The sequence below is a fragment of the Ammospiza nelsoni genome, chromosome 14 (assembly GCF_027579445.1).
Source record: "Ammospiza nelsoni isolate bAmmNel1 chromosome 14, bAmmNel1.pri, whole genome shotgun sequence".
Taxonomy (NCBI): Eukaryota; Metazoa; Chordata; class Aves; order Passeriformes; family Passerellidae; genus Ammospiza; species Ammospiza nelsoni.
This window is the reverse complement of record NC_080646.1, coordinates 6,770,186-6,793,445: the sequence shown is the minus strand read 5'-3', so window position 1 is coordinate 6,793,445 and position 23,260 is coordinate 6,770,186. Positions and strand designations below refer to the sequence as shown.

General features: G+C 49.2%; 1 protein-coding gene across 3 annotated transcripts; it reads left to right on the top strand.

Annotated features, from left to right (window-relative positions):
• The first annotated feature begins 4,432 nt into the window (after positions 1 to 4,432).
• KLHL25 (kelch like family member 25) lies at positions 4,433 to 22,588 on the top strand. Of its 3 annotated transcripts, none has more exons than XM_059482305.1 (3): positions 4,433 to 4,550; positions 14,571 to 16,401; positions 21,125 to 22,588. In XM_059482305.1, exon 2 carries the CDS (start codon positions 14,588 to 14,590, stop codon positions 16,355 to 16,357), a length of 1,770 nt encoding a protein of 589 aa, XP_059338288.1. In that variant the 5' UTR covers positions 4,433 to 4,550; positions 14,571 to 14,587; the 3' UTR covers positions 16,358 to 16,401; positions 21,125 to 22,588. The 3 variants fall into 3 exon arrangements, with proteins under 3 accessions (XP_059338288.1, XP_059338290.1, XP_059338289.1); XM_059482307.1 differs by lacking the exon at positions 21,125 to 22,588 and adding an exon at positions 18,824 to 20,901; XM_059482306.1 differs by lacking the exon at positions 21,125 to 22,588 and adding an exon at positions 16,968 to 18,490.
• Positions 22,589 to 23,260: the final 672 nt, after the last annotated feature.

The following is a 23,260-nucleotide window of genomic DNA, read 5'->3' as shown; positions in this document are numbered from 1 at the left end:
CTTTTGTGCTTGAACACCCAGCTGGAATGAACTGGGGGACATTTTCCACCATCCTCCTCTTTACTTCATGTTTCTATAGAGGGATCAGTTATCCTGTTTTTGATCTTTCTAACTCTTCTATCCCCATTTGCAGTACTTGCTATAAGATCTCAGCTACCCTTTAATCTTGCTACACCTCAGCGAGTCAGAGAGCTGCCAGATCTGATTCCAGTGTTTGGCTGGAATGATTTGCTTTGAAACTGAAAACAAAATCACTGACCATTTGCAGACAAAATAAAACAAGTCTTTGACAACTACATTTTTATTTTGAGTGGCTTGGATGGATTTCAGCACAGGGAAAGTCTCTGGGATATCCTCTCACATTATGTGCCACATTTGGGCTTGGTCCAGTGAGGATTTTTGATGATTTTGTAACTGCTTCCCTGTATTTTTCAGGATCATGTACACATGGCCATTGTCCTGGGGATGGGACACGGCTCCCTCTGAATGCCTAATTAAGCCCCGATTAGCATTTCTTCTAGGAGCAGATGCAGCTTTTCCAGCCCAGCAAACAATGCCATCTGTTGTTCCCTGGCTGGAAGTTCCATCCCAAAGTGTGCTCTGCTTCTATATTTAATTGTGAAGTTTCCTGCTGCCAAAAAAAAGTGAGGTTGTTTAAATTTGGCATCAGGAGGAAAAGGCAGAGAGGGAGGGAGATTGGATTTATATTGTTGCTGCAGGGAATGCTAAATTGGTTTATTCTGACTGGCAGCTCTGCAGCTTGCCCTGCTGTGCAGGACAAGCCAAAGGGTGAAACCTTCCATCAAGACTCCCACAGATATTCTGCACTCTCTCCTTGACGTCAGGGCTGCCTCTGCAGGGAGTCTTCAGGAGCTTCTCCTGCCTTTGCTGCTGCCTGTTCCCTGGAGAGCTGAATTTGGGGTGACAGCAAGGCCCTCAGGCACTGGCACTCAGCATTGTGCTGTGACCTTCTCTAGAGACTTTTGGCACTCACAAGAGAGGAAAGTGTTTGCAACCAACCTTGTGTCTGTTCCTAGCCCCGGGGAAATGCTGAATTTGCATGGCCTTGACCAACCTGCCATGACTGCCAATGGGGAAGCCAACTGAAGAACTGATTTTTGGGCATCTGTCAACTGGCTTCTGGCTGGAGACCCACTAAACTAATTTCACACAGACCACTTAGCAGCCATTAGCTGGTTGTGGCATGACCTGTGATGGACTGGAAACAGTGACCTAGAGGAAAAAACACTAATTTTGTTATTTAACCCAGTGGAGAACAGGGTGTTGTAGGATGAGAATGTTCAGGGGAAAACAGAAATAGATGCAAGGAAGTCAGCATGGTTTATGGGCCAGATTTTATCCCTCTTACTTCAATGAACATCACCTACTTAGTCAGGTACATCAGGAGATCCAGCTCCATGATATAAATGGGTAAGGCCAGCTAGTGAATTCTGGTTGGGGTAAATCTTTTGACTCTCCATTTTAGGGAAAGTGAGGATTTAATTGGAACCAGGCAATTAGTGCTGATTTCTATAACAAACAGAACAGTTTTCTGTAGTCAAATCAAATGTTTAACTTTGCAAATGTTTACATTTTCCATCATAATAAATGTTATGCTAAACAAATACAGCCAAAGGGTAAATGCTATTATTTAAAACTTTGGGTTTGGGGGTTTTTTTCCTAAATTTAAAAAAGTTTTACTCTGATGCTTCATGATGAAGGAAGGGATCTCAGTCAGCAGTTTTCCAATTTATTCTCAAAATGCCAACAAGTTGCAGAATCCTGTCTGCCCAGCTGGCTGACATCAACTATGCATCACTTACATCAAACCATAGGCCATTGCAGGGCATGATTTGTTTAATAATGCAAGAGAGTTTCCCCTATACACTGAAATCATAACCACAGCACTAGTTCCTCAAAAACCCTCAGGGATGCTTAAGGCCAGCACCATATGTAAGGAGCTGGTATTAACATTCATCATAAATTAAGCTTCTTTCCCCTACATACGCCTCATTCTTAAATCCTCTTTAAGAGATTTAAAAATATTTTTAAATGTCTGTCAGTTTTTTTTTTTTCCTTTTCTGTTAGGCATTCCTATTGTGCTGCCCCTGCCTTCTCAGATGTCTGGCTCTGCATCTCCTCCACACAAGGAGCAGGTTGCCAGTCTGTGTGTTTGGTGCCACCCATATCTGGCCTTCTGCTGCTGCCTTGGAACAAAAGCAAATATCCTAATCCCATCAGCCTGAGCATCTTAACACCAGATGTGTGCACTGCTGCAGCACAGGATGTTTCCTGCAGAGTTTCCTGGGACTGCCCTCTGTTTAGCTCTGCCCCAGACAGAGTAGTGAGAGCTCCAGCTCAGAGGCTGGTGGGTGGAGATTAGTGATAGACATCAGGGTTTTGAAGTGTCTTTTCAGGCAGAGTTTTGCAGGGAGCTCTCCTGAGCTTTGTGTGCACCCAGGAGAGGCAGCTGCCAGAATTCTGCCTGCCAGGTTGCAGACAACAGTCTGGGTTCACACACTGCTTGCTGGGACAGCATTTGCCTTTTGTAGTAACACTCTGAAAGTGCTTTGGAATTAAGAAATGTGACCTTGCTTTTCTCCACAGCTCCTTCATACTCAGGAACAGCTGGGTGGAAACACAGCAGGAATAGGGAAAATCAATTTTGTCTTTTATGTTTTTGTTGTTTTACAGATGTATTCAGGATGCCACCACACCCACCTATTGCACAAATCCCTGTCGTGTTCATGAACAGCTCATTAAAGTCATTAGCAGGCTCCCAGACAATTTTCAGCCTCCTCAAGAGTAGCTGGGCTTGTGGCTGGGAAGGCAGCAGCACCCTAAGAGTTAAATTGCAATGACCTGGAACAACACAGATCAAAAAACCCAGGAATTCAATACAGTTCAACATCTTCAGTGTACTTTGTTATTTACCATGAACAGCCCGTGCCAGCTGTAGCTGACCTTCTGTCTCAAGCTGTGAAGGACTGTATTTTGTACTTATGGGAGCTTCTGTTTCAATATATCCCCACAGCAGCAACTTTCCAACCTCCTCCCATGCCCAATCCGTGTAAAATTGGTGATGCAGGCAGCACTTCAATAGAGTCACCATGTCTCATCACCAGGACAAGCAGTGGTAGTAACTTCAGTGGGCAAACTGGGTAGGTTTTCTTCACTGGGTTGGAAGGAGCAGCCTGCAAACAGTGCATCCCTGAGTATATGGGAATTTCAGTGCACTTTGGATATTCCCATCCAGCCATTATCGGGGAGACACACTTAGCAGAGCAGTCAGTTTTTCACTTGTCTCTTATTACTGAACATTTGTGACTGTGTATAGGGAGTAGGGCCCTGGAGAAATGGGGTCGTGGGAGAAGATAGTGAACAGCTCTTCCCTGCCTCCTCTGTGTATTTAAAATTTGTGAAACCAAAGAAAGCTTCCAGATTCTTTTTCTTTCCGGTAGATGAAGCGTTCCACAAACGCCAGGGAAGGCAGAGCCACTCACAGTGAAATTATTCCACAGGGCAGGTCTGCAGTTACCTGCTGTGCCTCTCTCCAGAGCAGGGCTTGGAAAACACGGGTGGGACCAGAGGCACCGCTGCTTCCAGCTGCTCTCGTGTTATGCGAAAATGTTATTGCTTTGAAAAATGTTATTGTTGCTAAATGAGCGGGGTATTTTTCCAGCTTCAGCCCACACTGCTGCCGAAGGCAGCGCTGCCACGTCCCCCTCTGCTCCTTCCAGATGACGGCCCCGTCCCGCGGGTGGTCCCCACGCAGGGCCACGGCCCTGGCCGATCCCAGGCTCCCTGCGGGCCCCGCGGGTGGGCCTGCTGACCTTCACAGCCCCCACGCACCGAAATTCTGCTGAGCCCGGCCATTTCACACATCTGCCTGAATTTCAGCCGGGTTTTGCTGACTGTCCCTGTGCCGCCACAGGCGCGGGCGTGCGGTGTTTGAGTGAGCGAGTGAGTGACAGACAAGGACATCGCTCCGCGATGCCCATCCTGCGGGACACGCGGGGGCCGGGCAAGACTGCGGGGGCAAAAGCCGGGGCACAGCGGGACGGGTTCGTGCCAGAGCTGCCTGCACAGGGGGCCGAAGCGCAGCGCGGGCCGTTCCCGGAGAGCCCCGCAGCAAGCGGCGCGGGGCCGGCACCGAGCGCCCGCAGCTCCGCAGGGCCGGCCCAGCGGAAGGCGGCCCTTAGCGACGGGACTCGCCCCGCCCACAAACTGCCGCCCCGCCCACAAACCGCCCCCTCGCCCACAAACCGTCCTCCCCCTCTCCTATTGGTCGCTTCCCTCGCAAGGGGCGCGGCGAAATGAGACGTCACGGGAATAGCGCTCTCTGATTGGTGTCGGCGGCGGCGGGCAGCCCCGCCCTCGCGGTCCCACGCGCGGCCGGGCCCGCCCGGCGGGTACATTGTGCGCGGGGCCGCGCCGGGCCCGCTCCGCGCTCGCTCCGCGCTCCCGCCCCGCATTCCCGATCTCCGCGTCCCTGGTACCCCGCGCTGGGGCTTCCCGTCTGACGGAGATTTCCGCTCGGCCAAGCCACGGTGAGTGTTCTCCCCCCGGATTCGCGCGCCGCTGGCAGACCCCTCCGAGCGCGGGGCTTGCGGGGGTTCGGAGCCGCGGGCATGGGCATGGGCCGGCCCCCGGCAGGAGGGACCATGAGTGCTGCCCCCGGTACCGGCCCGAGGCTCGTTGGGGCTTTGGAGCATCGTGTTCCATAGGCAGGAAGCGGCAGGAAAAGGTTTAGGGAGGGGAAGGTCTTCTAACTTCCGAAGCAGAAAAAAAAAAGTTAATAAATATTAAACCCCGGCTATTAATTTCATTAATGAGAAAGTCAGGTGGCATTGCTTCTTGCTTTGCTTTTTTTCTGCCTCTTTCGTCCCTGTGTATACAAATATCTCAAAACTGTGCTCCGAGGGACACAACTTCCATGGGCTCGGATGAAATCAGTATTAAATCAGTTTGAACAAGCCTGTCTAGAGAAGTGAGCAGGTTTGTGTGAGTGACTGAGCTGAGCTGACAGGGGAGAAAAATAGTTCTTCCTCCTCCTCCTGTCCTCACAGGCCCCTTCACATTTAAAAAAGTTAAGAGCCTATTTGGTAGTTGTGTTGTCTAAATTTGTTTTGTCTTTATTTTCTTTATCTCTTCACTTGTGATTATTGGGGTAGGGGGCTTAGACCAGCCAGATCTGTGCTTGGAAAATCTGCCCTCAGCTTTGCATAAGCAGACAGCTGAATGTTTCATACTATTCCAGTGGAGAGTCCAAGTGTCATGACTGCTCTGTTTTCCTTTCCTGGCAATCTCTGCCTGGGTTCTCTTGTGATCTGCTGGAGAGATTTCCTCAGCCAGGGTGCTGTGGGATTTTGTAGCCTTCCTCCAAATGTACCTCTTCCTCTCCAGGACAGATCCAGAGCCGCAAGAGAAAAACAAGCAGCTCTGCAACCTTTAAACTTTGACAGCTTCCCTTGTTTTTCCTTCTTCCTTCCTGCATCTTGTGACAGTTGTTTTTATTGAAGTTACCTTAGGAGCAACCTGAGATGTGTAACACAGCCCATGTGTTCTGCTGGTGGCAAGCTGCTGCTGTTGCCTCAGCTGCCCTGGTGACAGTCTCAGTCCAGAGTTCTGAGCTCTCCTTTCTGCTTTCTTGTCTCTGCTCCTGATCTCTCCTGTATGTTCTGCTCTCTGTACATCTCTCAAAGAGTGACTCCTTAATGCTATAGGATCCTTTCTGGGGCCTCTCTGTTTTCCTGGTGCTGTTTTCTGCTGCAAATCAAATTCTGTCTGAAAGCATATTTTGTCTCTTTTGTGTCTTTAACCCCAGCCATCTGCTCTGGCTTATCTTTTTGATAAGCCCAAGTAAAGCACTGGGGAGGAGGCATAGGTGGAAGTCTGCTCTGCAACAGGAAGGTGTGGGGTGGCACAAGATTCTCAGAATTAAAAGCAGAGTGAAAATCGCTGCAGAATTGCACCATAATGTAGAGATGTGAGACTCAGCAGCTTCAGCACTGAAGAACTTAAATTTCCCCTTCCTTTCTTGTTCATTTTCTCAAGTATTTGAGGATTGTTATCTGAAGTCCTCCTGCCTCAGCATGTGTGCAGAGTGTGGTATCCTCTCGTGCTGTGTTTGGGGCAGGCTCAAGTAACTCAAGCAGAGAGATTGGTGTCTCAGATGTGCTTTTGCAGAGGAGTTCAGGCCAGTTGAAAATGGTTTGACTGAAGGAACAAGGCAAAATATATTTGTGAAGGCAACAGCTTGGGGACAGATGACAAAGTATTGCATAACATGTATTCCAAGTGTGTGAAAATGAGCATGAGTCTGATCCATAAGATGGTTCTTCTGGCTCTGGAGGGAGTGCTGGACATGTCCTGATATGGAGATAAGGAGTGTGTGCATGCATATCTGTGTGTACATATGCGCATGTGAATTATGATAGCATTTCTGTCCCTGTGGCGGTGACCAGCCATTCCCAAAGCCTGCAGGAGTTCAGATCCTTCTTAGCAGTCAGGGGAAGTTTCAGGCAGTGTTTAGGAGGTGGATGAGTGAAACAGGAAGGGCAGGATGTGGCCATCTGTGGAGGTGGGAGAGGAGGGCAGAGTTGGAGGTGTGGATGGAAGTGGCAGCGTTACAAAAGAGCCTTGAGCAGCGCCTTGCCTTGCCCGAGTAGGTGCGGCAGGACAGGCAGAGCTGGCCCAGGGTGTTGGTGGCAGCCACGCTGTGCTCAGGGACTGTGCAAGGGGCAGCTTTGGAGCCCTGTCAGCACTTGGGCCAGATTTGCTCCCCTCTTTCACAGGCTGGAGTTGAATTGCAGTGAGCATAGCTGGCTTTGCTGAAAGCAGTGGCTGCAGGGATGCTGCCTGGGAAGCATTTAGCTGTAACAAGCTACCCCAGGCCCCCTGGCCTGACCTTTAACCACCATCACATCTCTCTGTCTTTGCTTATCAGCTTTATATCCCCGCAGTGACTATTAGTATCACTCCAGCCAGAACAGACAGCTCTGTCTTTCCTCCATTGCTTCAGCCTGGGAATGCTGCATGTCCCATAACCGCTGTCTGCTTGCTGACCATTAGGCTTTGCAAAGACTACCAGTTTTATATGATGGCCTGTCACATTGTGGTGAGGTAAATTTATTACTGTACCACACTGGCAGTCACTCTGCTCTGTTGCAGGGTGTGCAGGATGCCCAGGGCAGCCTGGGTGCTGCTGGGATGCCACAGTGGCACAGAACTTGCAAGCTGAGTCTGTGTTTTGATGCTGTGTGAGCACCAAAATGGAAAAATCGGAATTTTTTTGTTCCTTCTCTCCAGAGCCAGAGGGCAATAAGCAATGGCCTGTCTTGCAGCCCCAGACCCTTCAATTTCTGTCACTTGGGAATGGATGTCCCCCATGCCCAGCAGCATAAGGGGCTGATCCATTCAGGAGGCGTGAGGGCCTCCCATCTCCACAGCTCTGAACTCCAGCCAGAATTGCAAATGAGCAAAGCAAACCTGGCAGTTGTACCATGATCTCCTGCCTGGCAGGGGAGTGGGGAAGGCAAAACAAAACCCCAGCTTAACTGGCCAGGCCCAAAATTGAAATCCTGCCCTGACAGCAGGCAGGCAGACAGACCTGTTTGGTGTGAGCATCTGTGATAGGGCTTTTGGTCAGCCTGGCTACTGGAGCACTCAGCTCTGCCAGCCTCAGAGCTGGGAGAGTGGGAGGATCTGAATAAGATCTCTGGAGTCAGCAGCTGCTGTGGTTACTCTGGCATTAATTTGATGTATACCACATCTCATCTCCTAAACTCTCTCTGGGAAGTGGCATGTGGTTCCTCTGTGTTTGAAGTACCAAAGGCCTTTTGCCTTTGCAGCACATTAGCAAGTTTGGCTTGCTTGGAAAGGACTTTATCCTGCCCAGATGGGGCTGGGGCAGGTACTGCAATCAAGTAGGCTGTTCCCATTCTGGAGCCTTTTTGGGTATAATTTGGAAGAGGGGATTGTGAACTCGCTTGCCTCCTCTGCAGCCCCCCATTCATTTTGCATAGCGCCTGTGATTGATCTGGCAGAATGGGATGTATTCACAAGCAGAGCTGGAGGGCAGCAGGAAGGACAAAACCCCACCACAGCCTCTGAAATGAATCACAGGCTCTGAAAAGATCCGCTGGGGTTAAGGCATAGCAGTGAAAAGCTATTGTCTGGAGCCTGGACTGTGGCTAAAAGCATTATTTATCCCAATTTGGGTAGTGGTTGTAGGAGGGCGTGGTATTCCCAGGAACAGCAAAGCCAGTGTGCTTAGTGGTGAACATGAACTTTATTTGATTGTGTCACAGGTAGCTCAGGAAGCTTTTTGGAGTATCTCAGCTGCAGAGTAGCAAGTGCAATACCTGATTTGCAAATAGAACTGCATGGATTGCATGCAAAGAGGATTTCCTACAGGTATTTTTATTGTGGTTGGGGCATGGTTGCCTTGACTCAGATGAGTGCATGCCATAGATTTGAGGCACTGCATCCCTTTTACGAGTGCTTTTGTGAGACAAAACAAGAATCTCACTAATTGGTTCAGCTTGGCAATAATGTTCTGATTTTCTATCAAGTAAGTGGCATTTAGATTCTTGTGGTGGCTGTAGGCTCAGAGTGGGGCATGGGTTTAAAGGGAGGAGTGGTGGGTACTGCTGGGGATGGGATGTGAGAATGTGAGTGGGATATGAAACTCAGACTGAGTTTCAAAATGTTGAGATATGTACCCGGATCTTCTCCAGACAATCTGATTCCTGGAGCCTACAGAATTGGGCTTGGAAAACCTCCCAGTTTCTGTCTGAGCCAACAGAAGGAGCCTTTCACATGGTCTCTCTGTTTTCTGTCTAGGATGTACAGGCTAGACTAGGAAGTGAGAAAATGAGAAGAAATGATAAGGATGCCTACCATTCTCAAAGACTGGGGCAGGATCAGAAATTCTGCACTGGGGGGGCTGGAGTCAGCTGCCTTTCCTTTGTTTGCCTATTTGCAAATCTGGTGAAACATCAAGAGTTTGTCAGGAAGGGCAAATCTAGAGCGATACCCTCTGATTCACAGCAGTTACATTGTCTGAATTCCAGCCTGCAAAATCCCAGTTGCATCTTTGCTGTGTTAGTCATCCTGAAGAGAACAGGAACAAATTTGGCTGACACAGGCAAACCACTGAATTCACTGGCATGGCTGGAGATGAACCTGACCTGTAAGAGAGCAAAGTCTGCATGCAGGCCCACAGTGTGGACAGAGCAGAGGGCATGCCTGGGAGATAATGTAGTGAAGGTCCTGTGCTGCCCACCTGGCAGCAGCCCAGGCTCCACACTAAACAAGTGTGCTGCTGCACTAAATGCCAGGTGCAATTTCAATTCCTTTCATCTCAAGCACTCTTGACAGAAGAGCATTATTAGTGTTGAGCATTTCGAGCAGCTCCAAACGGTGTACCTGACGGTCTGCTGTGTTATGCAAGGCCAGGAAAATCATCAGAAAACATCTTCACATTTGTTCCTTCCCCTTTCTTGTTTTTTATGTCTCTCCCCCACCATCCTTTCCTGTTTTCTGTTGTTTTTTTCTGCTTTTGAAGCTTGAGCTGCCTCTGAGTACGTGAAGGCCTGCATGTAACAGATCCTCTTTCTCAAACCTTTTGATGGCCACCAGTGCTGGGAAATTGCATCTGAAACACAGCTGATCTGGCTCTGTGTTTGACAGTGTGTTGCCTCACTGCTCTTTCTCCTAAGCAGTTTTGCAAGGAGCTCTTCCCTGTGAAGACAACACAGTAGGTGACTTTTATATTTCTACTTTGCTACTCTGTACAATAAAAAGGGAGAAATTGTTTCTATAGCAGTAATTTTGGCCTGGGATAATGCTGCTGGCCTAAGCACCAGGTGGTGGAGTCCATGAGCATTAGAAAGGTACAGAAGAGTATAATAGTATTGAGCTATTAGGATGAGATATTTGGGATGAGGGAGCAGGCACATTACTAATTAAAAGAGAATTAATCCCACCACTTTCAGGGAGAAGTTAAACTTTGGCTAAATTCAAGACAGTGTGTCAGCCACCAGGGTTGATACTGTGAGATGGAGAGAAAATAAAGATTAACCTTATGCCTGCTGTCACTGGCCATTTCAGGTGGGTCTGCTCTGATTTGGAAGGAGTGTTGTTGTAGTACAGCCCATGCATAGAGGGCCCATATGGCTTCTTGGGAATGAAACTCTGCTGTAGTTTGAGCAGCTTCATCCAGGTCTTGTAAGCTGAGCCATCAAGGAACCTTACTGCTTATTGATTTACTTATTTACAGCTTTAAATAGTTCATGGTTGAGTGGTACAAAAAGAAATGTGTTCTGCTTGCTGCTTCTCTCATGGGTGAAACAGAAAATGCCAGTTTTGGATCATGGGACTTGGAGTCTTTGTTGGTGTTTAGCCAGCCTTTAGGATCTTGGGAGAGCATTCATAAACCCTGTGGTTTTGCTCTTCTAAGTAGAAATGATTCTTGATTCCCTGAAATCCCACTGGGGAGCATATTAATCACTCTCAAATCTTGTCCTCTTGAAAGCAAGCAGGATCTCAGCTGTGATTCCCTGCAGGTAGTGAATGAAATTGGAGATTTGTGGAGAGCCCCGTGGTTTGAGATGGAGGGGGAACCCCAAGCCTGCTAATTATAGTTCATGTATCAATAGCCTTTCTGAGCTGTTCTCTCATATGCAGTTCTTTTGTGATTGGGGACAGGACCTGATACAGCTTCAAAGTATCCATGTAAGAGGCACTTGGGTTTTTCAAGAGGTGGTAGAGTGTCTCCTGAGGTTCTCCTAGAGGACCATTCCAGCAGGGCTCTGGAAGGGTGACCCATCAGTGTGGGATGGAAAGTCTTCTCCTGGTTTGTAGGAAGCAAAAGGCACTCGGACAGGAGAGCTGTGGTTCTTCATGTGGGGAGTTTGGCCAGCTCTCTGCTTTTGTTTTTCCCCTTGTTCTCTTTGCAAGCTTTGTCCTGTCCAGAGAGACTGCTGGGGCGTTTTCTTCATGAGCTGAGATTTGAGGGGTCTTTTTTTCTTGAGCCAACTCCTTCCCTCTTTCAGGATTGCTGTCTGCCCTGTCTGGATGAGTGGAAGGATTTTCAAAGCAACCTTATCTTGCTCTGCTGGAAAAAACCTGTCTTTCCCATCCTGGCTGCACAAAGGCTGCAGACAGCCAGGGGAATACTTCAGCCAGCAGACAGCATTGGATAGCTGTCAAAAAGCTGATGCCCCTCTGCCCTCATCCATATGGAAGAAGGATTATCATCTGCCTCTATTACTCTGTGCAGTAAGATCCCTTTAAAGGTTATGCAGCAGATACTTATTTTTTCAATAACTGCCTTTCGAGGGAAAAGAAATGAATGCAGCGTGCAGAAATTCAAGCCCCAGTTTGTTCAGGTCGTGCCTTCTGCTGTTCCCATTGACATGGCTGTTCCACAACTGCTTTGTGCATGATGGAAGATGCAGCTGGGAGCTCTGATAACCCCCAAGCTCTCACAGAGCAGATGGGAGCTTGGCAAGGGCCACTGACAGGTTGCTTTGTGTAAAGTACTCCTCATTCAGAGTGGTTCTGCTTTTTCTCTTTAGCTGAGTTGTTGGGTAAGGGAGCAAGGAGTGTGGTAGGGGCCAAATTGTGCTCTGCATGCCTCTGCTTCAGAGAAGTGCATGTGTCACAGGTCCAGCCTGCCCATGGCTGCAGTTAAACATGGCTTGAATTGAATCACTTCTGTACATATTATGAAACTAGAAGACACTTTGCCTGCAGGCTTCTAAGGTTTGTCAGCTGCTACATTTTGGAAGAAATTTGCCTGATGAAGTAGCTGCTGCCTGCAGTTTCTCTTTGTCTGATATGGGTGAGATGATGCCAAGGTCTCTGGTAGACTGAGGCATGCAGTGAGGGGAGTTATTAGGGGGAGGATTAGTGTCTGCCACTTTTCTGCTTGTGTCCAGCTATGGCAGGATCCAAGAAGACCTCAGAAAAAGCTGTTTGGGTGTTGCTGAAAACCACAAGCAAGGCTTTCTGGTGAGATGGCTGCACCCCAGAGTTCAGGGGCTGCTTTAGTTTCAGTTTAATGCTCTGTCTAGCCCTGCTTGTCTGTGACCAGTGACATCCAGTGTCATAACTCCACTCCAGGGGAGGACAAGTAAAGGGGCTGTGACTGTGGCCTCTTCAGCTTTCAGAATTCCAGCTGTGCTGAGAGTCAGTTGGTGCCTGTAGTGAACGTGATAGAAAGAGCAGTGAGAACTGGACTGCCAATTTATTTCCTGGATATTTTTCAACACATATAAGATAGAAATATTATTTGCCTCCAGGTTCCCTGGGATAGATATTTGATGCTGGAAGCTTGAGATTTGAAATATATGTGTGTGTATGCACATGTGTGATATATGTACATGTCCTTATGTGTATGTATATATAAAAAATGGCTTTGCTGCAGCTTTTATATAGACATTTCAATTTTTTAAATGACCTGCTCCTTCCACTCTGAGTAGGTGCTTTTAATCTTAGTGTCAGAAAAATCATTGCTGCCTTCCTGCACTCTCTGTGTTTGTTTCCATAGCTATCCTATATAAGTTGCTTCTTTTTTTGTACATAAGCAAATCAAAGGTTAACAGTGAATAGTTGACCCGAGCGTGAGAAAAGGAAGCTGTAGCAGTGGCAGGGTGGTTTCTGAGGTTGTAGGAATAGGAACCTAAATCAATAGCTTTTAGCAGACTTATAAATGTTTCATTTGTATTCCTCACTTCGGCGCTGACATGGGAATCCAAATAACCCCTTAAATTAGTGTTGTTCTGCGCTGGGTGTAGATGTTGGAAACATCTCCTTCAGATGCACTTCAAAGTGCTGTTCCATAATGGCATTTTCCTTCCTGTTTTGGAGCCTTGCTTCTGCACAGCCTCCAGTCACGAGTGAAATGCGCTTGTCAGCCTCTATCCCAGGCTTGCAGAGTTTGGGCCATGGAAATGGACATTTCCCACCCAACTACCCACATCAGTGTTCTGCCCTCACTATGAGGCTGAGCAGGACTTGTGGCTGCTTGGGCAAGCTGTTGTTCCTGCATGGAGAAGCGCAGAGACTTTTCCCTGGACTGTGACACAGCCCTGAGGAATGAGCGAGGCCTTGAGAAGACCAACCTCAGTAACTCTTGACAGCGTGTGGGGAAGGAGCAACATGCCCACAATTGTTTGTCTCATTCAAACTCTTTTGGAGGTGCTGGAGAAGCAGGGGCAGGAAGTTCTTGAGCAGAGCCTGAGTCAGGCGACTTATCTGGCCATCTGCCTCCTCCTGAGGTCATCCACCCATGGAGTGTGGGAGGGTTGAGCAGCTCCAGGTCAGTGCCAGGTCAAGGCTGTGACCTCCTGGCAGCCTGGGAGCGCAGCCGCCATTCTCTCAGCATTTTGTGGTTTCCTCCAAGACCCCAGTGCTGGCTGGGGAGAGCTGGGCTCATCTGCAGACCTCGTGTTTACAGGCTGGAGAGACCCTTGAGAAATCCCAGCCTGTGAAGAGCAAGTTTAAAAAAAACCCATCCAACCAACATTAACAAAAAGAACCCATCTAAAAAGCCTTCCCTGACTGTCTTGTGTAAACAATTCAGTGACTGGGAGTGAGGGTTGACCCCATTTTGAATTTTTCAGGTTCGTTTTTCAAACCTCGGGACAAGTTCTGTATTAACTTTCTCCTGTAAGAGAGGGCTGTGCCTGTGTATGTGTCTGTCTGCTTTAGTTCCATGGGAAGCAAAAAATGCAGCTGGCTGAAGTATTTTGGAGTAAATGACTTGGATTTTATCATCTAGGTAGTATTAATTTAATTAGTCCAAAAGGGTTTTCTTCTACAGGCAAGGATTGGTATCAGGTAGCACTAATGTGAAATAGTAGCTAATAAAAGCCTTGTGTTTGATTCTGCCTGTCTGGTAAAAAAACATAATTTCTGTCTTTCTCTTGTCTTATTCTGAATAGAATCTGTCCTGAAAAATGTTTGTCACATGAGGCATCTGGTGAGTTTTATAATCAAAAAGTGCAACAAATCAGCTTAAACCTTTGGCTTCTGCTGGTAATTAAATATTTTGTAAATAAAACCTGTAGCAGTTGCTTTTCCTAAACTTACAGAAATCTACATGAAAATCAGAAGCCAAACTTAATTTCTGCTGAGCCAAGAACAGACCAATGCCCTTTATCCTGGATAGTCTGCTCTCTCTATGCTGTTTTCTAAGGAAAAATAACTCTTCTGCAGTTTGCCAATACCCTCTGGGGGCTGTTGAAACAATCTACGCCAAGTTTGGGGTTTGATTGCCTCACTTTGTTGCTCCTTTGTTGAAACCAAAGCAGAATTTCCCCCTTCACCCCTCTCTGCTTTCTTGCCCTGCTGAGCCTGAGTTAGATTTTTTGGAGGATGCGAGGGTGCAGGAGGAAAGGATGCAGGAGCAGCCATGGAGCAGGAGCTGCAGGGATGTCACCTGGAGCTCTGAGATCCACTGGCCGTGTACCAGTGTTGGATAACTAACGCATGTGTTCTCCATGCCTTGTATCAGTCAGGATGAGGGAATAATGCTTTCCCTGTTTGTCTCCCTGCAGGCAAGAGCTGTGCCACCATGTCGGTCAGCGTGCACGAGAACCGTAAATCCCGCACCAGCACCGGCTCCATGAACATCCTGCTTTACCACAAAGCCTCCCACCCGGACTGCGTCCTGTCCCACCTGAACACGCTGCGCAAGCACTGCATGTTCACCGATGTCACCCTCTGGGCAGGGAACAGGTCCTTCCCCTGCCACCGTGCAGTGCTGGCTGCCTCCAGCAGGTACTTCGAGGCCATGTTCAGCAACGGCCTCCGGGAGAGCCTGGATGATGAGGTGAACTTCCATGACAGCCTCCACCCGGAGGTGCTGGAGCTGCTGCTGGACTTTGCTTACTCCTCTCGGATCATTATCAACGAGGAGAATGCTGAGTCCCTCCTGGAGGCTGGGGACATGCTGCAGTTCCATGATGTCCGAGATGCTGCAGCTGAGTTCCTGGAGAAGAACCTCTACCCTTCCAACTGCCTGGGCATGATGCTGCTCTCGGATGCTCATCAGTGCCGGCGGCTCTATGAGCTCTCCTGGAGGATGTGCCTGGTCAACTTTGAGACTGTTCACAAGAGTGAGGACTTCAACAACCTTTCCAAGGACACTTTGCTCGACCTCATCTCCAGTGATGAGCTGGAAATCGAGGATGAAGAAAAGGTCTTCAAGGCTGTCATGCAGTGGGTGAAATACGACCTGGATGAGCGGAAGGCTTATCTCCCAGAACTTCTGAGGAATGTTCGTCTGGCTTTGCTTCCTTCAGAATGCCTCAAGGAAGCCTTGGCTTGCGAGGACTTGATCATGGTGGATGAAAGGAACAAGCTTGTCCTGGATGAAGCTATTCAGTGCAAGAAGAAGATCCTCCAGAATGATGGGGTGGTCACCAGCCTCTGTGCCAGGCCTCGCAAAGCTGGGCACACCTTGCTGATCCTGGGAGGACAAACCTTCATGTGTGATAAGATTTACCAAGTGGATCACAAAGCCAAGGAAATTATTCCCAAAGCAGACCTGCCGAGTCCACGGAAGGAATTTAGTGCCTGTGCCATCGGCTGCAAAGTGTACATCACTGGAGGCAGGGGCTCAGAGAACGGGGTCTCCAAAGATGTTTGGGTTTATGACACCGTACATGAGGAATGGTCCAAAGCTGCCCCAATGTTGATCGCTCGGTTTGGGCATGGCTCAGCCGAATTGGAAAACTGCCTCTATGTGGTTGGTGGACACACTGCAGTAGCTGGGGTCTTCCCTGCATCTCCCTCGGTTTCCTTGAAGCAAGTGGAGAAGTACGACCCCATATCCAACAAGTGGATGATGGTGGCTCCTCTGAGGGACGGAGTGAGCAACGCCGCGGTGGTGAGCGCCAGGCTGAAGCTCTTTGTCTTCGGTGGCACCAGCATCCACCGCGACATGGTGTCCAAAGTGCAGTGCTACGACCCAGCCGAGAACCGATGGACCATCAAGGCCGAGTGCCCGCAGCCCTGGCGCTACACAGCAGCCGCCGTCCTGGGCAGCCAGATTTTCATCATGGGAGGGGACACGGAGTTCACGGCAGCCTCCGCCTACCGCTTCGACTGCGAGACCGACCAGTGGACGCGCATCGGGGACATGACGGCCAAGCGAATGTCCTGCCACGCCCTGGCCTCGGGCAACAAACTCTATGTGGTAGGAGGCTACTTTGGCACCCAGAGGTGCAAAACGCTGGACTGCTATGACCCCATGTCGGACACGTGGAACTGTATCACCACGGTGCCTTACTCGCTCATCCCCACGGCTTTTGTCAGCACCTGGAAGCACTTGCCCTCGTGATGAGGGGCAGGGCCTGGGGGCTTGTTTCCAGGAGGTCAATGAAGGTAAGGGTCTCCTCCTCTTAAATTAAAAATTACCATCTTGCCTCAGTTGTATGTCCACAGACCATGCTGAAGCCACAGGTGCTCTTGAAGTAATTTTATGGGAAAATATTCATCCCAATTTAAAAGTGGGATGCAGAGCCAGAAAAGAGCAACCAGCTCTGCAGTGCTCTAGTGTAAGTCTAGATAGTTCCAAGGGTTCTCTTATTTCCAGATGATCCTCACAGTATCTTAAGATATACATATACATAGATGGTTGGGGCATCTCCTTCTGCTCCAAGGTAGCTGGATGTGCCAGCCTCACCCTTCTGTGGTGGTGAGTCCACACCTGCTTTCACCATGGAATACATCCTGTTTCCATGCAGCTGAGGGAGTTAAGGTTCCTAAAAACACTGTATGTGACTCCTGGGAGATACTAGGGTAAAAGTGCTTTGAAATGTCTCAGTAGTTTGATATTTTTGCTGATTTTTCTGGGTGGTGTATTTAGCACTGTTGAATATGTAGGCAGGTGACCCTTGGAATGCCAGCAAATCCTGGTTCTCTTTTTATGCTCTCTGTTTACATTTCAGTGGGCAGCAGAAGCAGAAGTGCAGAAGCTATGGTGCATTTGATGGTCTTGGTGTTTATTTATCATCCAAACAGTTGCTTGTTAAATCAGAACTTCTGAGACTTCTGTGTCAGACCTGAGTGGGAGGGAAGGGGTTTTGTAACCAGAAGAAGAATGTGTTTATCAGTGTTTTGGGTTGTGTGAGAATAAGAAAGTTGGTGGAAACCCATGATGTTGTGTCTCATTCTGGTGCTCTGATTTTCTCTTGCTCAGAGAAGGTGCTCCTGCAGTGCCCCTGGGACAGGGTTTCTGCTTCCTCCCCTCTCCTCCCCAGTGGGGGGTTTGGTTGCTGTTCTGGTTGTCAGTGTGGCTCCACAGGGCTTTGCATGTCCTCACCAACCTGTGCTGAGACACAGCTGGTCTGGCAAAGCCCAAAAACTCTTCTCATCTTGCATTGTGAAAGCAGATAGTGATACAGGCAGCACTCAGATAGCATCACCTTCCCAGGAAGTCAGTAACTCATCTGCTAGCTCAGTGTGCAGGTTTCTGAGTGCCAGCAGCACACACAGCCCTGCTCTGGTGGTTGCAGCCTGCATCCCAGCCAGCTGAAAGAGCTGGGAATCCCTCACTATGGGTGTGGGATTGACAAGCTTCACTTACAGTTTTATTTGGGAAGTGGGGACTGTGGGGAGGGAAATTCTTCCACAGACTCGTCAAAATCCACTTCACTTAATACAGGGAAGAAGGAATGCTGCCCAAACCCTCTAACACCCTCTCACTTCCCTGCTTTCCACTTGGTGTGGTTGGTGTGCCTGGGAATCGCCCAGCGGGTGAAATTGCTGGCACCTCCCAGTGATCATCTTTCTTGATGCCAGCTGGGAACCAAGGAGGAGTTCCTGGCACCTCAGCCAGGGATTAACCCAACATGACCACCTGCTTTTCTCAGGCGGGAAAAAAACCACCCAGGGCATTACGCTGGCCTTTGTAAAACACCTGGTTTTAACATGGCTTGGACATCCATGAGGGCAGGAGTGGAAAGGGTTAAAATGAGACCTTAAAGTGTTCCCAACACTGTAAGATAATGGCCTTTCCAAATTCTCCTCAGGCGTTGCCTAGCATCTGTCACGGTGGCTCAGTAATCTAATTAACTGTCACTTGGCTATTAAATATTGCAGCAAAGACTGTGAGGACTCCATCATTTTCAGCTCAGGTCAATGGGGCCTCCCTTTAAGAGCCATCCTAGAGCTGACAGTTAATTTTCTCTGGTAGCAGATGTGTCTGAATATTAAAGCTCAACACCAGCCACATGGCTGGGAGTAGGAATAGGGGGTAGTTTGAGATGGGAGTCAGTTCCTCAGCTACTAAATAAAAAACAGTCTTCAAAGTCACAGTGATGTTGTTTTCCTCCCCTACCGTTTTTTCCTCCCTGCTGTATTTGGGTTGTTCAGACCTAATAAATAGTTTTGTGGGGGTTGCATTGATACTTCTTTCCCCCCTGTAATTGGGAGCCTGACACAAGCACAGAAAACTAGAAACTGCAAATAAAACTGGTGAAAAGTCACTGTGTGAGGGTTTTATGTGCTTTTTTGGCTCTGCCTCCAGTCTTCGGTAAAAAGAACTATTTAAAATACATGCAAGCTCTTGCCAGAAAGAATGTCTGTCCACATTATTTTTCTAGAGTGGGTTTTTTTTTTTTCTTTTAGTAAGTTTTATTTCATTTAGTGAGTGAATGTCCCTGATGTGCACATCCCATGTGTCTGCCTTGGCTGTCCTGGCTGTGCAAAAACTGGGGTAACTGGCTGTAGGGTCCTATGGCTATGATCCAGTTCACCCCATTGTCCTATTGCAGGTCTGACCAAGGGATTTTCTGGTTTGCAGCTCTCACCATGGAAGGTCTCTGCTCAAATACCTGATTTGCTCCTTATTCAAGTAGGGATGCCCAGAAGGCAGGTTGGCCAGCACCTGTCCAGTTTCCTATGGAATTGCTTGCTCTCACCTGGAAAAACTCAGGAGCAACTACCCCTCAGAGCAGAGCAAGGTGGGCTGGTGGAAAAAGGCCTGGGCAATCATATGGCAGGAGACAGAACTTTGTTCTCATGGAAAAAACAACCTCCTGCCCGTATACTGGTCCCTGAAAACTGAATAGTCTGTCCTTGACAAATGTTGGTCATAAAGCACCCAGCCTGCCTTTCCTGTGAAGCATAAAACTGATCAGCTGGAAATGCTTCCTCCAGGGCATGGCCTTTGCCCTTCCCAGACAGAGCAGGGACACATTTCAGCAGAGGTCCCAGGACTGCTGCCAGGGAGGCTGTGTGACATTAATTTAGTGCTTATTACCCACAGTTAATTCCAGGGATCAAGTGTGATTAGCAGTATGAAATGTGAAAGCCTCATCCCCTCCCACCTGGGGTGGTGGAGCCATAGGGGAGGCAGAACATGACAAATGAGCATGGGGCTAATCAGGACTCTGTGTTGATAAGGACAAGCACAGCCCAGGGAAGGGGGTGGGTGGTTTGTCACAGTGCTGTTCAGAGACAGTTGATGGGGACAACTCAACCCCTCCTCAGAGGTGACTTCAGGCAGCACCAGGAGCAGGTTCTCCAAGCTGCCTGTCTCCACATTAAAGTGGCTTCTCCACACTATCTGTCCTGTGTGACACTGATTGTCACAGGGCAGAGTCACAGATGGGGGTGGGATGGTCACTTCAGATTTCATGGTCCAGCCAGGGAGGGCAAATTGGAAAGAGGAGCCACTGCATCCCTCTGTGCTGCCTCCTGAGCCTCAAATGCTCTCCTGGGGTGGAGATGTTGGAATTTCCATCTCCAAACAAACAGGTCAACCCAAACCCTGTAGGTAGCATCAAGAAGCCAGAAGTTCCCTGCCCAGAGGTTCCTAATCAGGTGCTTTTTGGTTCTTACAGGACACTCCTCACAGTCTTCAATTTAGGGAGCAGAGGTTGGTGGCTGGGCACTGCTCAGGCACTGATTCCTAGGGCATATCAGAATCTCAGAGTTGATTTTGTGGCTTCCACTGGAGCCCTTGGGTGTGTGCTAAGCTCCTGCGAGAGCTGAGGATGCCACCAGCAGCTGGTGCCTGCCTTTGGGTGGGCACTGAGTGACTAAGGCTGAAGGGTTTTGAGGCTGTTCTGGCACTTGAAATCTGAACTTTGGCCCCAGAGCTCCTGCAAAGATTTAGGCTGCGTGCCAGGCCTTGAGCTGTATTCCAATACCACACTCACCAGGAATTGGGTCAGTTCTATGGCTTCTCCTGGTTATTATATTACAGCTTCGATAACAAGCCTTTTTTTGCAAAGACACATTTACAGCTGCTTGCTGCCCTTCCACATGATTTCACCTTGCAGCATGCATCATTCCCATCTCCATCCAGAGCCCTGCTCACAGAAAGGCACCTTCCCATGCCAAGCCCTGTGTACCTGCAAAGAACAGCCCAAAAAAAGTCAGGATATCTCCTGGCTCCTAGAGGCTGCTGCTCACCTGCATGCTGCTGGGGTGGGTGGTTGCTTGCAACCTGCTGGAATTCCTGGAACAGAGTCACAGCTGGTTTCTCTCCCGGTGGCTCCTAGGGAAACCCATTTGCATGTGTATAATAGGGAGGCCGGATAAACAGGGATTGCAGTTTTTCTGCCTGCTGCTGCTCTTTCCAAGTGGCTGGTTGTCTCTGAAGCCAGTTTATCAGGCAGTGTTGGAAGGGAGTGGCTGGCCTGGGGAGGAAAGTCGATGAAAATCAGGCTTTTCCTAACCCTGGGCAGATGGAAACATGTGCAGTCTGAGCTTGGCCCCAGACTGTATTAATCAACCCCTTGGAAATGTCAGTGATACGGATGTTTTTGGAGGAATCTGTGGAAAAAGAGAAAAAGGGTCTTCTTGTTTTGTCTGTTCCAGTTTTTGGGCCTTCCTCCTTGCCCTAAAAAAAAATAAAAATAAAAAAAAATGAAAGCTTTTCCCTCAATGTTTCATTCCCTTATCACGTCCACTGAAGTTTGCTACATGGCTCTGAGCCCTTCCCAGCTGAAGCGCCTCTCCTATCCTCCACAAGCGTAGGACACCCCAACTCCTGAATAAACCAGCTGCTTTCCACCTCAGGGAGTTGGGGTGAGTGCCGTGTGTGGGCTGAGCTGAGCACCACACCATTTAATGAGCTTTCTCTTTCCTTCCCCAGATGCCAGAGTCACATCCATGTCCCCTCTCCTGTGGCTGGAGCCAGCACAGTGACCGAGAGCCTCCTGTCCTCCCGCACAGGACTCCGAGGCAGCTTCCACAACCCTTCCTGGCACCAGGATGGGAGGCACAGCTCCTGCCTGCATCACACCAGGGGTCACCAAGGGCTACCCAGCCCCACCACTGCTCACTGGCCACTGTGCAGGGATGGAGTCCAGAGCACTGCCTTGCCAGGCTGGGCACAGGGATGGCTTGTGGGCTCCCATGGACCAATAGGGCTGGGGAGATGGAGGCTGCATCCCTCAGCAAACAGGGCTGGATAGCCCTTCTTGTTACTCAGTTTGGGGGGTTAAGAGATGTTAATATGTTTTTCTCTAAGGCAGTGAACTTGCCATTGGCAGTGCTTGCTGCTTGGGTGACTTGGAAGTGTTTGTTAAAGGGAACAAGGTGAGAGCACCTGGCTCTCCCCATCCTCTGGCCATTTCATGGAAGCAATGGCTATTGAAATATTAAAACATAGGAGCTCGGGATGGCTGCCAGCATCACCATGTACTGTGACAAAACAGGACAGATGCCTTTTGGGTTGTACTTTGGGCCTTTTAAATTTTTCCCCCTCCTTTCCTTGCTGCTGTGATTTGGTCAGAAGCCGGGTAGCTCCCCACACACAGCTGCTGGGAAGAGCACAGGGCTCTGTTAGTGTGCCAAGGCAGCAGCACCACTGCTGAGATATTCCCCAGATAAAGCCCACCGCGTGCTCAGAGCCGGTCTGCTGAGCTTCCCTGCACGTGGGTGAGGCTCTCACTGGCAAAGGAGCAGAAAAGGGAGCAGTGGGGAGCGCTTGGGAAGGGGCACCTTGGCTCCAGCAAGGAGGGAAAGCAAGAGAATTAGGGTAGCATTGCAGGGTGGGCTGGGGAGGGATCCCCCTCCTTCCTGCTGCTCCCCACAGCCTGGCTTCCCCTTGGAGAGATGTGAGCATTTCTGACGGCGTGCTGCCTGCCAGCACTTGGGCTGAGGCTGCCCCAGGTTATCCACGCACGCTGGCTGCCAACTGTGTTTGGGATTATGCATCCAAGAGCTGTCAGCCCGAGCCTTTCCTCATTTTGCTGTGGAGGAAGGCACGTGGATCTCAGGCTGTCAGTACAGGGATGCAGCTCCTGACTGACCACTGCCGAGGACTGGTCCTGCAGTGCCCCAGCATCCTGCTTCCCTGCTCAGCACTTCTCCAGCTTCTCCAGGCTCTCCTCTCACCCCTGGATGAGGCTGGGCTGCAGCCTGGCCAGCTGAATGATGCAATGCCATGAAAAGCCTTGACACAGCTTCAAACAGCAGAGGTCTTTTCGGAGCAGCAGGTGCCGTCGCTGCCGGGAAGAACACATGTTCCACACTGCCAGTCTGCCATGAGCTGGATGACATTTATTTACATCTTCTAAGCTTTTTTTTTTTTTTTTTTTCCCTTCAGCTGCTTGTGAACTTTAATAAAAATGATGATCTGGGAAACTGTTTGTGTGTTTTTCACAGGAGTCTTCATTCAGAAATTGGATTTAGGTCTAATAACAGGGCCGAGGACTAATAACAGGGTTGGCACTCTGTGGGGTGGTTCACAAACAGCCTCCAAAGCAACCAGCCCAGCTGTAATTATTATTGCTTCAGTGCTTGGGAAACTGAGGCACAATGTCAAGTGTCTTGTCCAAGGTTAATGGTAGATCTGGAAATTAAATCCAGGGCTCCTCATGTCCTGAGGACATCATGTGGCTCTCTGTTCTACAGCTGCTCTCACTCAGCTCATCCGTGCCATGGCTTCAGGAGAATTTGCAAGTCTGCAGTGCTAAGAACACCTGCCAAATAGGTTGAGGGGCCCAGTGCAGACACAGCCATACTCCTGCAGGGAAAGCCAGTAATTTCTAAGGAAGACAAGAATTCATGCTTCTGTTTTCCTTATTTACCTTCTCTTGGCTGCTGCAGCTCCCAAGAAAGGGGCCTTGTGACAGGAGAGATGCGCTTTCCAGCTGGAGCTCCTTTCCACGCTCCTCTTCCATGTGCATCTCTCCCCATCCCAGAGGAGCACACAGAGGCACAGGGAGATCCAGCCCTGCTCTGGGAACATTCTGGGAGGGTTTTCCCTCCCTACGAGACCAGC